Source organism: Haliaeetus leucocephalus, unplaced genomic scaffold, assembly GCF_000737465.1.
Source record: "Haliaeetus leucocephalus isolate CR32 unplaced genomic scaffold, Haliaeetus_leucocephalus-4.0 Scaffold587, whole genome shotgun sequence".
In the NCBI taxonomy this organism is placed as follows: domain Eukaryota; kingdom Metazoa; phylum Chordata; class Aves; order Accipitriformes; family Accipitridae; genus Haliaeetus; species Haliaeetus leucocephalus.
Window position 1 is genome coordinate 7,015,795 of NW_010973023.1, and position 17,923 is coordinate 7,033,717.

Here is a 17,923-nt window from a genome sequence, read left to right on the forward strand (position 1 = left end):
TTTAATCCTTAATGTTCCCAAGGTCCTGTTCAACTGAAGCTGTGACACCAGTTATATCCCCTAAGCTACTACTGTCTGTGAATTTGCTGAGGGTGTTCTATGCATCCTCAACCAGGTTATTGATGATGATGTTAACTGTTGTGGGCCCTGGAATCAGTCTGGGGTACTCTGCTGCTTACTGAACGCCAAGAGGCTGGGCTGTTGATCGTTGCCCTTTGAGCCTGGCAGTCCAGCTGATTTTTAGCTCATTGGTCAGTGTGATATGCTTTAAGGGAGAATACTGTTGTGTTTTGGTTTTGAGATGCTTAAGAAATATAACTTAACATTATTAATAGCATTATGAAGCCATGTGGCTAGTAAATGTGAATTAAATGTTAGCCTGGAAACCTGCTGTTGCTGAATGGGAGAGTGTCTTCAAGATTGTAATTGCTTTGTTAAACTTTTGCAGGCAGCAATGATAATATTTGCTAAATGCCTTTTTTTTTTGTCAAACCCCCCCCCCCCCAACCCCCAAAATGCTACCTTTGGTGATAGTAGCAGCTACAACTTGATTTTTAACTTGACCATATCTGTAAGTCTCAACCATGTTAAGGCAGACTGCAGTGTGAACTGCTTCTGGTGCAATTCTCTGCAAATACAATTTGTTCCTAGAAGTAAACAGAAAATAAAGGACTGAAAATCTTATTTCACAAGTACCTATTTGTGTCATTTAGCATTTGGCCATGTTGTCAGTCTGCAGATGCTGGACCTGGAATCTAACTTGGACTTGAGGCATTAACTGAACAACTCTGGAATCAAGTAATTTTTGTACTTGCAGAGTACCTGGAGCTCTTTTGTTCATGCTACCAGAGACTTTGAAGCTTTTTACTGAAAAAGATGGATTATTTATTGTAAGAAATCAAGGGAGATATGCTTTCTCATACCCCTCCTGTATGCTGATATTGCAGAGTTGTTTGCAAAATGTTTACAACTTTGATTTGATTTTACAGCTTTGATACCTGTCTCTTAACTGCCTGTCTTGTGCAGAAAGAGGCAAAAACCATTGATGTATACAACATGTATTTGCCATGACTATGGAAAATTTCTTCACTTCAAAAATAGGAATTACATGAGTGTATATGTAGTTAAACTTTCACTCTTTCCAGTAAATGAGTACTGGTGTGTCATCTTGTTTTAATCATGAATGCTGCAACTTAGAAAATACTGAGAACATTTTTAAAGTGCACTTGTGGTGTGTCTGTGTCTATGGATTTGAGGGAAGAGGGGGGCAAGGGAAAGAAGTTCCAAAGGAAGGGAATGGAAGTGGCTTTGCAAAATCACATCTAAAACTTCACTCTGAAGCTCTGAGTGATTAAGAATATATGCAGAACCCTATGTAAAAGAAGATGCAGTTTAATGATTTTATGAATTGTCTCTGGGATTGTGTTTAGGCTCTAAATGTTTAAACCAGAAGTTTTCTGTTAGGTACCTGTAACACAGATTGACTGTCATGCACAATACTGCATAGTTAAAATAATTAAAATAACTAGGCAGTATGAAGAGCACTTAAAAATCAAATAAAATTTTAACTTCTGTGACATTCATGTGTTTGGTGTATTGTGTTAGTGGGGAAGGGGAGTGGAAATGAAGACTTTTTCTTGCTTAGAGCAGTAAAGTTACAAAAGGAAAGTGTACCAAGATGGAATACTGCTATTACTGACCCTATATTAAACTAAAATGAAGATAACTGTTCAATTCTCTAACTTGTTTGGATAATCTACTAGGTACTTAATAAAAGTAAGTGAGAAGAAGTAGACTGACTGTCAAACTATTATCCTAGGTCCTCCAGATCCGGTCCAAACTCCGATGAAGTATGAAACACAGAGACCAGGTAGCTGCATATAAATGAGCTAATGTCCTTTTCAGGTGCAACTTGGAAATCAGTGGTTTTCTTTTAAGGATGGCCAAAGCAGGTTGTTGATTATGGTTTAGGAAGAAGCAATGCAAGTTACCAAACATTTGAACCATTGCTTTTCTTTTGTGCACTGGTTAATTTATGTAAGAAAAGATTGTAGGAGAATATGAAGCTACAAGTATTTTTACATAAAGACGTGCAAACTTGAGGCATAGTTTCTGTCTTCCAGTTCATCTGATAACATCTGATATCAATTAATCTAGCTAATGTTTTTTTAGCCAGTGATACAGTGAAGGTTCGACAAAACAAAAGCATATAAACCAGGAACAGTATGGGTTGTTTATTATCAAGATGATACTAAGACAAGAATATTTATTTGTATGTTAGGAAGCAAGAAGAAAATAGCCGTTATCTTGTAGAGACCTTTAACTTTTTTCTGCATGGATCTTTCCATATTAAGCTCAAAAGACCACATGCCTTTCATTGTCAGCTTGGGAACAGCCAGCTCACACTGAGAGCTACTGCACAGGCACATAAATGCACGAGAACTGCATAATACATTTAAGCGTTGGTAAAAATCTGTCTATGGAGATTGATTATGTGGCACCAAGTTGTTACATATCGACTCTCACATTATGCTACTGCTGCATGTCACCTCAGACAAAAAACAAAACAGCAGAGAAAGATTTTAACAAGATTGTGAAGTTTTGGAGGGAGTGGGCCACACTGTTCCTGTGGCAGGAGGTGTCCCATCAGGTATTTTCTACCACAATTAAATTGCAAGAGGTTTTCCGTATAAATTAATGCTAAACTTTGTGAATTTTTTTTTTTGTGTGTGTGCAGCCCTGGAGTTTGACTTGATGGCAGCACAAGCATATTCCTAATGGAATAAATATTTAAGAACAAGCACAGAATTCCCTATCCTTCTGAAGTTTTGTTTTTTTTCTTAAACCATAACGTGGCATCCTAGGGGGAAACAGTAACAGTTCAGTACTTGTGGTATTTCTACTCTTTGGCTCCGATTTGAAGAAACGAGCAGTGTTTATGACTGTTATGAAATTCATCAGTCAGTAAAAATACAGCTGTATGTAATTAGGAAGATGAGTTCTGTTTCTGCACATTTTTTTCTCAGATTAAAAATATGTATTTCAACACTTCAGCATGCTCTTTTATAATGGTCAACACTTGAATATGCTTGCAGATACATATAGCTGAACTCTGCTGGTGCTCTGAGTTGACCAGGAATACTTCAAAAGTGTTTTAGGTGGTGCAAAAACCAAGCTATTCAAACTCAGTGAGGAGCTAGATACAGCCCTGATTGACATACTGCTAGTTCAGACTCAGGAACATACTAACTGGGGTTGTGCAGCTTCTGGTCTGCCCAGAGTACCAGAGGCATTTGCTATATTAGTGAAGATTATGTGTTCTTTATTAGACTTAAGGCAATGATTCCTGAACTTCAAGACTCCAAAAAAGCAGTCTTAGTATGCTATACGAGTATTAGTGTTTTAGGGGAAGGAGGAGGTTGGTGGCTTGGCTTTTTTTTTTTTTTTTTTTTTTTTAACATGAGAATTGACATTGGGGCATGCTATGAATGTGACCTTGGTATCTTTCCTCAGTAAATTGGATTGTGTTAGAAGGTCTGTTTTGCTTATTTGATTTTCTTCTTGAAGACATTAATTCCTTGCATGTAAAATTGTTCTGGAAAACAGAGAGTGTCGGAATCTCTTTGTGAGCGACTGTGATCTTGTGCATTTTCTTTATGCGTTTCAGAGTGCAAATTAATTTTGTCCCCCTTAAGTCTCTGTTAGAAACTCCTTTAAGATCATAGAAATTATGTGCAAACTGTCAAATGTGTAATATCTCTTTATCTGCATATTTTTTACTTCAGTGAAGAGAGGACTCACAAAGGACATAACCTGTCTGAAGGATTTTATGAATGATCCCATAAGAGATGAACCGCTAGTTGGTATGTTTTTTTGTTTTCTAAACGGTATGTCTTTGAATTTGTGACCAAAAGGCTTTTATTTTGAAATAAAAGGTGGAATTCTAGATATTGTTTCATTTTCTGTAAGTGTATTGAATAATTTATAGGATTTATCTTCTCTCTTACACCTTCTGAAGTTTAACTTATTACACTGAGTACTATAAAGGCCACCACTTTTATACACCTTAATTGTTAAGACATCTCATTTTGTGAAGAAGCCATCTTAGTAAAGAAGCTTTGCACAGATCACGGAATGGTTGAGGTTGGAAGGGACCTCTGAAGGTCATCTGGTTTTAACCCCCTGCTCAAGCAGGGTCACCCAGAGCAGGTTGCTCAGGACCATGTCCAGACAGCTTTTGAATATCTCTAAGGTGGGAGACTCCATGACCTCTCAGGGAAACCTGTACCAGTGCTCAGTCATCCTCACAGTTTCCTGATGTTCAGACAGCATCTCTGTGTTTCAGTTTGTGCCCTTTTCCTCTTGTCCTGTCACAGAGCTCCACTGAAAAGAGCCTGGCTCCATCTTCTTTACACCCTCCCTTCAGGTATTTACACATGCTGGTGAGATCCCCTTGAGCCTTCTCCAGGCTAAACAATTCCAGCTCTCTCAGTCTTTCCTCATAGGAGAGATGCTCTGGTGCCTTCATCATCTGCATGGCCCTTCTCACATCCATATCTCTTGTACTGGGAAGCCCAGAACTGGACACAGCACTCCAGGCACGGCCCTACTGGTGCTGAGTGGAGAGGGTGGATCGTGTCCTTCAGCCTGCTGGCAACACTCCTCCTCATGCAGCCCAGGATACCCTTGGCCTTCTTGGCCACAAGGGCCCATTGCTGGCTCGTCTTCAACTTGGTGTCCACCCAGGTCCTTCTCTGCCAAGCTGCTTTCCAGCTGCTCAGCCCCCAGCATGTACTGGTACCTGGGCTTGTTCCTCCCCAGGTGCGGGACTTCGCACTTCACCTCGTTGAACTGCATGAAGTTCCATCAGCCCAACTGCCCAGCCTGTCGAGGTCCCTCTGGATGGCAGCACGACCCTCTGGTGTATTGACCACCCCTCCCAGTTTTGTATCATCAGCAAACTTGCTGAGGGTACACTCTGCCCCATCATCCAGATCATTAATGATGTTAAACAGGACTAGACCCAGTATTGACCCCTGGGGTACACCGCTACCTACTGGCCTCCAGCTGGACTTTGTGCTACTGGTGATGTGTCCTCTGCTGATGCTTTGTGGTTTTCCATTTTGTGGGATATACAGGTGTTTCTGTTTAGTGAGGTATTTTTCCTCACTGTTTTTGGGAATACTGAAAGTAACGAGATGAATTTTAAGGTTTTCTTTCTAATTGCTACATTAGACAACCCTTAGGACAGGATAAGCAATGCTGCTTGTCAGTGGCCTTAGTGTTCCTAGTATGTGCTGGTGGCCTAGAAGACTATGTTCCCTGATGAAGACCTGTAGCAAATTCCCAGTATTAGCAGAGAATTTCTCTGGTTAGTGAATTGTCTTGCTGTTACTCTCCATACAGTATTAATTTAAAAAAGTGTAGCAATTTATTATTATAAGCATTTTTAATAGAAAAAGGTGAATAGCAAAGTGTTACTTTCTTGTATACTCAGTTCATTTGGTGATAGTTTATTTTTGGACTTAAGATTTAGCAGTATTACACCGTAGTGAGTCTGAGTGGAGCTGAATTTCTTCATAGCAGCATGTATGATTTGGATTTGTGACTATAAAACAGTGTCGATGACATACCAGTGTTTTGGCTTTAGCGGAGCAGTGCACAACCTCAGGACTTTTTTTTCACTCTGGATCCCCAGCCTTCAGCCCTTGAGTAGGCTGGGGGTGGGCAAGAGATTGGGAGGGGATGCAGCCAGGACAGTTGACCCAAACTGGCCAGAAGGATATCCTGTATGGCATAATGTCATGCTCAGCAATCACAGTTGAGGTAAAGGAAGAAAAAGGAGGGGGACGGGGGGGAATTAGCTTCCAAGGTGACTGGTCAGAGACTGTGTGGGTATAGGTCTGCTTGTGGGGAGGTGAGTGACTGGTTTTCACATGTTTTGTCTTGGTGGTGTTTTTTTTTTTCTTCTCCCCCCCCCCCCTTTCCTTCACCTATTAAACTGTCTTTATCTCAACCCATGAGTTCTCTGACTTTTGCTCTATTTTCTCCCTATCCTGCTGAGGGGTGTGTATGTGAGTGAGCTAGAAGCTATGTGGTGCTTGGCTGCTGGCTGGGGTCAACCCATCACAAATACACAGTATTGGAAATTATAATAATAGGGAACAGCTGCAGCTGCTCCTGGTTTGTTTTGAGCTGCTTATACACTCATTACATTTAAGCTGTTCAGAGTAAAACTTTTCATGCTAGGTATAAGCCTCAAACTTAGAGATTTCTGAATACTTCTAAAGCATAGTCTTTCAGTCACTTCTAGGAAAAATGAAGAAAAATGCTATTTTCATTTATGGAGTATTTTTAGATTATGAAGGACTCAATTTTGTGAAGTGATTATTGTCTTTCCTACATGTGCTTTGTGCTAATTGGACACTGTCCAAATTACATTTGACTAAGTAGTTTAAATGCATTTTTTTAAATCTAGACACTTACATGGCATTTCCTATTCTCATTCTCTTTTTTTATATGCACTTCTCCATGAATTCTCTTACATGACTGTATTGAATGGAAGGCTCTTTCTTAGTTTCTTGAAAATATCCCAGGCAGGAATAAAGGTACATGAAATATTTTATTTTGGTGGGCTTGCAAATCTGCCATAGACAGTGCTTTTCCTTCAGAATACAGCATTGTAAAGAGACAAATTTAACTGATGTGGGTAGTAAGTCTGAAGAAGTGTTGAAGTGATCCTGCAGAAGTGTTGAAATTCTGAAAATTGAATACTTTTATTTATTCATTTTGGTTTTTAATGAGCGACATTGAAGAGAATACATTTGTTTATATTTTAGTATACACTACTATAGATATTTGTAACTCTTGCTTTTACAGGTTTAGAACATGTGGTTGAAATCAGATTTGAAGGAAGAAAAGAGCCGCATTATGAATGCAAGCTGTGTGGGTTGAATACAGAGATGGCACCTATGATAGAACATCTTAGTGGATATAAACACAGAAGAGCATACATCGTGAGTAATTTTGATGCATTTTGATCACAATTTCTTTATGATACTCCCCTTTTATTTTTTTTCTACAAATAACTTGCGTCACGTTTGAAGTTAAACCCCCATGTGATAAATTGCTAATACTTGTATGGTTGACTCTTCATGGGTCAGATCAACGTGAACAGCTGTGAAGCTGTGAGCTGTTGAGGAATTGCATTCCAGAGGTATGTGTCTGTATCTGCTCAAAGTCTGTTCCTAAGTGTTTTGATTGCCTCCAAGATCAGGTTCCTAGAACGCTGTGGTTCCTTCTTATTCCTCAGCGTGCCCATAGCGTTGTTGGGTATGGTACAGAGCATGTTACCTTTTGGTAGCAAGCTTTGCATAGTATCCATTTTTTGTTTTGAAGGCTACTTAAGCAACTTTTAACATTAAAATTTAATTAGTTGTGTTACAGAGAAGAAACTAACTCATAATGTTCAATACAATGTTTACTAGTCTTTTGGGAGCTTGTCTGAAAGGTGAAATGTGCCAATTTTTTAATATTGTGATGAATTTTGATATTGACCATTTCAAGCTGTTTTTGTCAACAGTCTAAAGAATTTCCCGATAAAATGAAGAAAAAGAAAACAGATGTAAGAGAATGCAAAGTCTCATTTTTCAGACGGATAGCAGGAGAGCTAGAGAAGACTGAAGGGTTAAAAATGTATAAGGTAATTGGAAGTAAATGTAAAGTATCTGGTAATGTGTCTTTTATCAATGTATTTATGTTTGACCTAGTAAATTTTAAAAGTACTGCTGTCAAAGCTTGTTACATTTCTGTGTGTTTCTAGGAAATGTAGTATTAAATTGAACTAAGGCTTAACTTAAAGTTGCCCTACAAAATCTGGAGAAAAGAACAGTAGTATTGAAATTCGTTTGAAAAAACAAAGTTGTTTATTTCTAAGAAGTTAGGGTTTTTAGATAGAAAATGTCCAATCTGAGTTCAGTGTTTCAGAAATTTTACTGCTTTACTTCAATGATTTTTGCAACTTAAATTTTCTCAAAGGTAAGCAAATTTTGTCTCAAATTTCATTTATATTTAGCAGATTATGTACTTACAAAATTATGGGCTACATTACGCTGGGATAAATAAAAGTACTTGTTCTATTTCTAAAGGCAGTTGCATTAGAGACTGTTAGGAAATTTTGATCAGAAAATCTAATATGAAACTATTTCTATCCCTAGATCGAAGGTTACGTAAGACCAAGTACCTCACGTAAGTCTATGAATTACTTGAATGTAATAGATATGACGTAATTAATATTTGGCCTAATTTGAATTAGTAGCTGAACTCAAAGGGTTTGACTGATTTAAAACATTCAGCTTGTAATAGCACAAAATGTTTTCAGAGATTTTCCAGTTTTTGTGAATTCGAAATGAGGGAAGAAGGGAATTGCTAGTCATGCAGTGTTTCTTAGACATTTTTAAACTGCTTGGTTCTGGGTGTATTTAAGATAACTAGATTAACTAGTAATTTGCTAATCAAGGAAAGTGGAAAAAGTATGGAAAAATGGTATTTGATGGGTTTCTCTGAATAAGCTGATAAAGCCTTCTCCACCTCATTTCAGTCATCAAAAGACACACATGCTGAATCACTGGTAAAAGTGGAAGTTACAGTTCTTTAGCAAGTGCATTGAAACAAGCAACGGAAATCAAACCCTCAAACATAAAAACAGCATCTTCCCTCATATAGTATGTTTGAGTTATGTCCTTTGTTACTGTAGATGTGCTTTGATGCTTAACAATGCCAACCTGACGAAATACCTACTTGCTACCTTTTGACCCTAATATTAATATCAGTGGCAAGGTAGGTTTGATTGAAATGGGTGAAGGTTGCATAGATCAAAAGCGTTTGTCAGTGTGAATCCTGCTGTAGGTGCCTACCATAGCAGTGCTTCTTTTGGATTGATCATTGGTGGCTTCTGTGGATTGTACCTTTTAATGTTGGTCTGCAAAACAAGGTGGCAGAGACCCTTTTTGAGCTCCATTTGTCTCTCTTGTAAAGAAGAGGGAATGTGACCCAGTAATCTAGCTCAGTAATTCTCAGTTCAGAGTAAATTGACATCAACACTTACTGACTTCTGTAGAACTGGAGGACATGCTCAGATATCAAACTAGAACATCAAAAAGAGTGATCCCACCTAGTCCTACATGATATGAAGAACTGGAGGAACAGACAAGAGTGAAGTTAGCTGCAAACGCGTTGTGTCATTCAGTATTAAGGTTTGCTTTGGTTAGGTGGTAAGGGCAATATCAAGTGAATTCCAAAAAAAGAAAATAATGCCTACTGGTTTAGCAGCTGTGTGTCTTTAGATCATATTGGCAGAGAATGACTTCCAGCTTCCAAGCTCCCTTCTGAAAGCAAGAGTGAGTTTGACGATATGATTAAGAAAGGCTGTTTGGTGGCATGTACTACTTTGCAAGTGGCAAAACAGACATAAACACCAAATTTTGGCTGCTGCAGAGATCATATGCAAAAATAAGATAAGGATATGTTTTCTTTTATGTGTCTATATATACAAGTTCTGGTATAATTTAGTCTCTGAATTCTGCCTGCATCATTTTTTTGTTTTCCTTTCTAAAAACTACTCTTAATGCTGCTACAGAATACAGCAGCAAACTGGAAATAAGTCCAGAGATTTACTTTGCTATTTTGGAATAGGCTTTTCAGATTGAATTATTGCTTCCTTGAAGTTGTAGCAGATACCTGGAGAAGCTTGTCTGTATCTTCAGTGGGGAAGTGGTAATTCCATGTGTCAGTACAGGATGGGAAGTGACAGACTGATCAGTCTTGCTGAAAAGGACTTGGTGGTTATGGTGGATGCCAAGCTGAATATGAGCCAAGAGAATGCTCTCGTTTCACGTAAGGCAAATCTCATATTGTGATACTTCAGGAGGAGCACAGGCAGCAGACTGAACAACAGTCTTATCCCCTACTATTTGATGCTGGTAAGACCAAACTTGGAATACTGTGTCCAGTTTTGTTCCTTCTAGTTTAAGGGGAAGATGGAGAAATTGGAGATGGTCCAGCAGAAGATTATGAAGATTCTCAGGTGTCAAGAGCATGTACCTAGGATGAGGGTTAGAGGCAGCTGGGCTTGTTTAGAATGGGAAAGAGGAGGGTAGGGGGTGATCTTAGAATCTTATAACTGCCCTTCAAGCATCTGTAGACTGCTACAAAGATGATAAAGCCAAAGTTGTTGGTAATTGTAGGCAATGTAACAAGAGATGGCAGCCACAGATGGCAGCTCGAGAGGCTGAACTCAAGGGAAAACTTCTTTCCTAGAGGGTAGTATAGCACTGGAAAAGGTTATCCGTAGGTAGTGAACTCTTCATCCTCAGAGGTTTTCAAGACTTGGCTATACAAAACTAGATTCTTCTGTTGGCAGTAGTCCTGATTCAAGGGAGAGATCGGACTAGATGGTGGAACTGGAAGTTACTGTGTGGTCACAGAGCTGATGCCATCAGAATTGCAGAGATGTAATGCAATAGTTTGTATGACTGGAGTGCTGTAATGGATAGATATGGGCTCCTTATGAAAGATGGCATAGAAGATGACAGTAGAAGTGCTGGATGCAACAGCGCCTTTTTTGTGTAGAGCCATGGCTGGTGGTTGTTGAGATCTTGTGGGTCAGGACTAGGGGGAAGGCCAACAAGAACAACATCATGGTAGATGTCTGCCCCTCTTGAACAGGCGGTCTGTAGCAAGGCTGTCTTTACATGATGGGAAGAAACCTCCCAACTGGAGGTCCCAGTTTTGGGGGGATGGATTTTTGCTGGAAAAGCAGAATAGCAAGTTGCAAACAATCCAAAAGGGAGTTTTTCATGCAGATGCTGGATGAGTCAACAAGAGGAAGTATTTCACAGAGAAGGAAAAGAGTCAGGAAATGTGATGGTCAATGGCAGCCTTAATTGGAGTGATCATGAGATGATACGGGTTAAAACCCTCTGGGGAATGTGGAAGTTACGTATCAGACTAATGACCTTGGGCTTCAGGAGAACAGACTTAAGCTTCTTCAGAAAACTAGTAGTCAGGATCCCTTGAGAGACTGCTTTGAAAGGAAAAGAAGCCCAAAAGAGCTAATCAGTCTTCAAGGAGAACCTCCTCAAAGAACGGGAATGACCCATTCTGCTGTCCAGGAATATGGGCAGGCATAGCAGGCGGCTAGTGTGTTTGAGCATGGAACTCCTAGCTGTTCTTAAATGCTAAAAGGAGGCATTCAGAGAACAGAAGCAGAGGCAGGCTGCCAAGAAGAAATGTGTAAGTATTGCAGATATATTTGGGGTAAAAATAAGAAGGCAAAGCTTGCATGGAGGTGAAAGGAATATGAAGGGCAATGGGAAGGCTTCTGCAGGTGTGACAGCAGCAAAAGAAGGTGTGGGCCTGCTGCTAAGCAAGTAGCCTGGTGATGAAAGACATGGAAGAGGCTGAGATATTTGTAGCTTTCTTTGCTTTAGTCTTTACTGAGAAGGTCTGCTCTCAGATCTTTGTGCGTAGTTGTAAAGTTTAGCAGAGAACAGCATTAACCACTGTAGAGAAGGATCAGTTTAGGGAAGAGCAAATTGAGCATATACAAGGCCATATGACAAAAAGGGATGCTTCTGGTGTTGAGGGAGCTGTCTGCTCCCTCAGAAAGTCTTTGAAAGGTCATGGTGATCAGAGGAGTTCCTTGGGGACCTGAAAAAAACCAAATGTGCTTATCTTCAAAAGTAAAACAGGGCTACATGCTGTCCCAGACCTTATAAAAAATTATGGGGCAAGTCCTCATGGATGTGATTTACTGGTGTGTGAAGGTCAGGAAGGTGATTGGGAAGAGCCAGTGTGGATTTGCCAAGGACAAAGTGGGTTTGACCAGCTTGATTGCATTTTGCAATGACATGGGCTGGCTCTGTGGACAGGGGAAGAAGGATGGATGTAATTTTAACTTTAGCAAAGCTTTCAGCACAGTCTCCCATGTTATAACCAAACTGGAGAGATAAGGTAAGCCTACAGGGTGGATAAAAGGTGGCTGAACTGTTAGGCTCAAAGAGTAGTTGTCAGTGATTTTAAGTGTGTTGGCCAGTTACTAGTGGCATTCCCCAGTGGTTTCTCCTGGGGCCAGGACTGTTTAACATGTTCATTCATGACCTGGATAATGGGGTAGAGTACACCATTATCAAATTTGCAGTTAATGTCAAACTGGGGGAATGCCTGGTATGTGGTAGAACAAGACTGCCATTCAGAGGGATCTCAACAAGCTGGTGAGATGGGCTGTCAGAAATCTCCTGAAGTTCAGCGAAAGGTACGTGTGAAGTCTTACACCTGGGATGGAGCAACACCCTGCTGGATACAGACTGGATACTATTGGGCTAGGGAGCAAATCTTATGAACCTGCAGGTTTTGATATACAACAGTATGAACATGAATCAGCAATGTATTCTTGATGCAATGAAGGCCAATAGCATATGGGACGGCATTAGCAAAAGTGTGGCCAGCAGATAAAGGGAATTGCTTATTCCCTTCTGTTAAGGACTCATTAAGCTGCTTCTGGAATACTGTGTCCTGTGTACATGAGAAAGAGTCAGTAGAGGACTCACCAGCTACAAAAGATCATGAGGAGACAAGAGCATATGATGTGGAGGACAACTTTAGGGAGCTAGGTTTGATTACCTTGGAGAAGGCAGCAGCTAGGGAAGGGATGTAATTACTGTCTTCTGCTACCTAAACCATGGCTACAGAGAAGGAGCCAGACTTCAAGAAGGTGCACAGGGAAAGGACAAGTAGCCACGTTCACAGGCTGCAATAAAGGAAATGCTGATTGAACATTCAGGAAGTTCTTCACAGTGAGTGGTCAAGCACTGAAATTGCCTGCCCAAAGAGGTGGGAAACTGCTGTCTTGAAGACTTATAAAACTCAGCTGGACTTGGGCCTAAGCAGCCTGATCTAATCTTGAGGCTAGTCTTTGTCAAAGTGAGCAGAACTTCAGTGTTAGCTTGAGTAGGGTGAAGTTTCCAACCACTGAGTAGCACTCCTGTCTCTACCCATCTTCTTTTCAAATGGAGGATTTTGGAGGCTTACTGGAAAGACAGCACAAATTGAATAATTGAAGGAAAATTATTCTAATTGTCAGTGTCCTCATCTTACAGTTAATTGTTTGATTTCAGTTACTTACCACCTCTGTGGTGCTTTTCTCTTACCTCTCAAGCTGGACTAGATGACCTCCAGAGGTCCCTTCCAACCTAAGCTTTTTTATGATTCCATCATTCTGCCTGCAGAGGTCCCTCTCATCCTATGTTTCCATGATTCTTAATTCATTGTATATCTTCTGTGAAATGGTGGCAGTCCTTTTCTTTCCTGACATTTGGAAAACTTTGGGACCTACAATGCAACTTCTTGTTGCAGCTCATCAGCATGTCTTCAACATCAGGTGGTTAAAACAGTAACACAAGTCTTTCAGCCTCATATTGTAGGGGCAAAGATGTCATTTGTCCTGAGAATTATTACTTGTCCTGTTGCTCATAAATACTTAAGAAGTGATAAGTTATGTACCATGCAGTACCTGATTCTCTGAAGCATAGCTACTGTCTTAGACTACCTTGTTTTACTGAGCTTTCCCTCCTTCCTCATGCTTATACACTGTACTCGCAAGAGAGCTGATGAGACATTCTAATCTCCATTGCTTCTTGTTGGAGACTCAACTATCATACATGCAGCTTTGAGGTTCACTGGTGTGTTCACAGAAAAAAAACAACCAAACCTTTTCACTTTTTTGCATAGAGGAGGCATGCCTACCTCAGTTCAATCCATACTGACTTCTTGTGTGGGATTCAGCTGCCTGAACATAAATGCTGTTAGCGCACAAGTCTCCATACACCTTTCATCAAGGATGCCTGGTGGTTTCTAAAATGACAGTATGTGCCTAGGTTTAAGCTGCTGAATCCTGCCCTTTAAAGAAACTGCAGCCACTTCAGGGCCAGTAACTGTTCTGTGTGTATAATGCTTCTATTGCAGTAATATGGTAGAAACCCTGTGATGTTGCTAATAATTCTTCTTAATTTTCTAGCCCCATCAAAGAAGAAAGCAAGGTGAGAATACTACCCCCACAGGGGAATCAAAAGAGTTTGGTTTTTTTTGAGATCTCTTTACTTATTAAATAGATCTATTTTTCTGTAACAAACATCATCACGTATGGGGAAAATATTTTATATTGTCTTTCCACTGTACTTATTCCTTTTGTGTAAATTGTTCCTTCCCGTCCATGAGGAAATAGTAGCGATGGCTTTTGAAATATTGCCCTGGTTAGGCAGTTCAGTAGCAGTGTGATGTACTCATACAAAAAGATACTGCAATTCAAATTTCAAGCTGTTACCACTTTATTTAGGGTGCCATTGCCTGAGTAATTGTATAAAAGGCACCTCAGTTCATAGAGGAAGGAAAAAAACCACCATTACTTTAGTCATCTCCTTTAGCTGATCTGTAAAGAAGTTCATTAGTACTACTGATCTCTTTGAGAGTCAGTCAGAATAAGGACCTTTAAGAAATAATAGTATTTTGAATATGCCATAGAAAAAGATGTTCTGTATTGGTAAGTGATACAAATTTGGAAATTGAAATGTTTTGATTCTAGATACTATGAGTAAACCTAACTTTTTAGTAATCTTTAGAATGCATCTTAATCTTGTCATTTCTTTCTTTTCAAGGCGGGAAGATTACTGTAAGCATGAGGTATGTAGAGGTAGTAATTCTGCAAGTGTCGTATGTTTTAGCAGTTTCCTTATGCTTGCTTTTAATTTTTCTGAAAAACTTTTACTTTTTGGCTTTATTTGCTCTTTTACTAATATTATTGCAGAAGCAAAATAATTGACCTAATGACCACAGTTTTGTGTTCATCACAGCAGAGGGGAAATGGATACAGTACATCAGGCTGCTCATCCACCTTAGCTCTCATAATTGCTATTCGAAATTGCTATTCAAAGTCACTGAGAGTCTCAGACCCAGTGTCTGCAGGCCAGGTCTCCCAACCTGTGGTGCAGTCTCTACCACTCTGTTTTGCCTCTGTTCAGATCAGAGGTATTCTATACTGAAGGTTTGGTTTAAATCTTGAGATATAGCTAAAGATTTACAATCCTTTTTTCTAACTCAAAGGTGAAACTCAAAATTATCTCTTAAGTATTGGTCCTGAATAGCACAGGGCACAAACACTGAGAACTGCCTCATTTTTGTCTTAGTAGCAGAGGTTGTTTTGCAATCTGATGTATTCTGTGGTGATATCTTGCTCTTTTAGGCCTCAGGGTGGTCAGGTACTATGCTAGATGCAGCTGGGCACTTGACTTTTTTTAAACATGAGGTTGGACCTGAGTGAGGAAAGCCTGGGAAAGATGGCTCTTGTAGGTATGTAGCTTAGATGTGAAATGTGTTCTTCCTGGTATTGGAAGTAAAGCAGTTGTATTTGTAGTAGCTGCTTCCTAATTGCTATTGAGGCTCTAACGTTATATGTTTATGGCTGTGACCTAAAATTACTATCTTTTCTTTGTGTTGACTTTTGTTGTTGGAGAAAAGATTAAAAGGTCTTGTTTTGTACAAGATGATGCAACAAATACTGTAGTATTCAGTCTTTTAATTTCTCTTCCCCATTCTACAATCCCACAGAATGATCCTGTTCGGAAACAGAAAGCTCTAGAGTTCTTGGTATGTATGTAAAATAATTGTGATAAGAGTTGTGCAGCTTCACGAGTGTGATGCAATGAATATTGTGAAGGAGCCTCTGATTACTGATCAAACTCATTTAACCACAACATTAATTTCTGAGTTCTATTTTAATGGACTCTGCTCTTTGAAAAGCTAGTGCAGCTGTAGCATAATGTCAGCTCAGAACAACTTGCTGGATTAAATGCAAGCTCCCTACCTGTTCTCTGGATCATTCTTCCCTTTGCTGAGGAGCCACCCTGACAAGCAGTGTTGGCAGCACTGATGTTGCTGAAGTGCTGTTGGCTGCCCATATCTGTGGGATTGTTGATGAGAAGGAGATGGGATTGTCGCTGCCTGCGATGCTGTGGCTAGTGCTGCTGCTGCAGAACCAGACAGCCGAGTGAAACTGGGTGATCCTGAAGCACAGCTGCTGGCATTGGAGTGGGGAAGTTTTATCAGTTCAGTTGCTGTTAGGAGTGGCATAGCAAGCCTCGGTTTGTCTTTTGGGCTTACGGTGTGAAAATATCTGACCATTTATATTCACCATTTTACTCCATGAAAGTCATCTTCTGTAGCTAAGGCAATTACAAAATTTCATTTGAGTCTAAATTGTGTTTATACACTGAAATCACAACTAGAAGTTTTGAGATGTATACTTTGTTACCAGCTGAAAAGATTTTTTTTCTCTTTCAGTTTTTCTTCTTTTTCTTCTTTTAAACTGTGGTTACTTGTGACTTTAGGAAGAGGTAGAGAAAAAGCAAGTCTGGTGATAATCCGTAAACTACCAAAAACGCTTGGTAGACAGTTAATTGATTTTTACCTGCAGGAATCACAGCTATATTCCTTACAGCAGACTGTCTATATTCTTTCAACTTACTGTAATAACTTATAAATTGATCTACTTGGTAATCAGTCTCTTTGGATATTAAAAAGACAGGTAGCCATAATTGTTCTGTGCTTTATAGAATTGTATCGGTATCTTTTGGTATCTCTTATTGCCAAAATTACACATAGGAAAATTATAATGGAAACTTTCATCTTTTTGTTAATAAAATGGGGGAATCAAAGGCATTTGATGGTGCTGAAGCTTACTACTTATTCAATTTTCTACACAGACAACATAAATTTAGGACTTGCGCCCTTCTCCATCTGCAACAAAATGTTCATGATTCACAGTACGGGAGTGGGACAGACATCCAAGTTTATGTTTTACCTTTTATCAGGCCATAATTCTGTTCACAATTTTATTTTTTCATATGTGTGTGTGTACATGTATATTATGTATGTCTTCTATATCAACTAATCATATAAACTTAGTTATACCAAAATCAAAGTATAACTCTGATCTGTTTGTGTATATGACCTTTGGCATCCTAATGACCAATTCTAACCATGTTTTTCCACAGGAGACTTTTCACATCACCTCAGACTCAGAAGCAACACTTGTTGTTCATATTACGCAGGAACTCACAGAAGCTTTGAAGGCCTTTTGTGAAAAGAAAGCAGCAGTAAGTAGCTTAACCTTGACCAGAGTTGTTTTACCACTGGGACGAAAGGAGTGGTTGAACTCATTGTGTTAACACCCTGCCAAACTGTAATAGTTCAGGCATAGGTCAAAACCCCCCAGTTAAATATACTTTAATTTTTTTTTTTGCAATTTCTAAGTACCAAATACATTAATTGCCTGGCACACTTCTGTTAGTTTTTCATCTGTTTTGGTTTTCTTTTGCATGCTTTCTTCCCATTTGGGGCACTATTTTGCTTCATGATGTCTGGTTGTCATCCTTCCTTTGCAGCTGGTCCCTTGCTTGATAGCTTTTCTTCTAAGGTTAATCAGGCTTTAACTGCTACCCAGATGTGTCACTTCTTTTTTTTGTGGGCATGTAGATAAGTCTTTTTTTCTGGTGACTTGTAGCTCTGCTCCCAATTGAGAGCTTTAATCTGTTAAGACTAAGTAACGCAAGATGTTCCTGTCTTTCTGTGGGCCCTTACAAACCTCCATAGCTTCTTTGCATAAAAATTGAATACGTGTAGAAAAAAGGGTCTGAAGAAGGACCAGAATGTGTACAAAAATGACTCATCACCTCTGGCAGCTACTGGTTCACAAAATTCAGCATGTGTTTTTCTGAAAGGTATTTCAGACTGGTTTCTTAGGCATTAATAATATATTCCATGTGAGCTGAGCTATGGTAACTGTCTTTGTGCAAATGCCACCACCACCTTT

General features: G+C 39.5%; 1 protein-coding gene across 10 annotated transcripts in view; it reads left to right on the top strand.

Moving 5' to 3' along the window:
* The window catches only part of LOC104838303, a 35,907-nt gene that overhangs the window by 12,599 nt on the left and 5,385 nt on the right, over positions 1 to 17,923 (top strand). For all 10 annotated transcript variants that reach the window (XM_010577974.1, XM_010577984.1, XM_010577975.1 and 7 more), the window contains 9 exons: positions 1,820 to 1,870; positions 3,786 to 3,863; positions 6,880 to 7,016; positions 7,583 to 7,702; positions 8,217 to 8,247; positions 14,075 to 14,096; positions 14,712 to 14,736; positions 15,661 to 15,699; positions 17,106 to 17,207. In XM_010577974.1, coding sequence (XP_010576276.1) covers positions 1,820 to 1,870; positions 3,786 to 3,863; positions 6,880 to 7,016; positions 7,583 to 7,702; positions 8,217 to 8,247; positions 14,075 to 14,096; positions 14,712 to 14,736; positions 15,661 to 15,699; positions 17,106 to 17,207 — 605 coding nt within the window. The remainder of the gene's footprint in view (positions 1 to 1,819; positions 1,871 to 3,785; positions 3,864 to 6,879; positions 7,017 to 7,582; positions 7,703 to 8,216; positions 8,248 to 14,074; positions 14,097 to 14,711; positions 14,737 to 15,660; positions 15,700 to 17,105; positions 17,208 to 17,923) is intronic.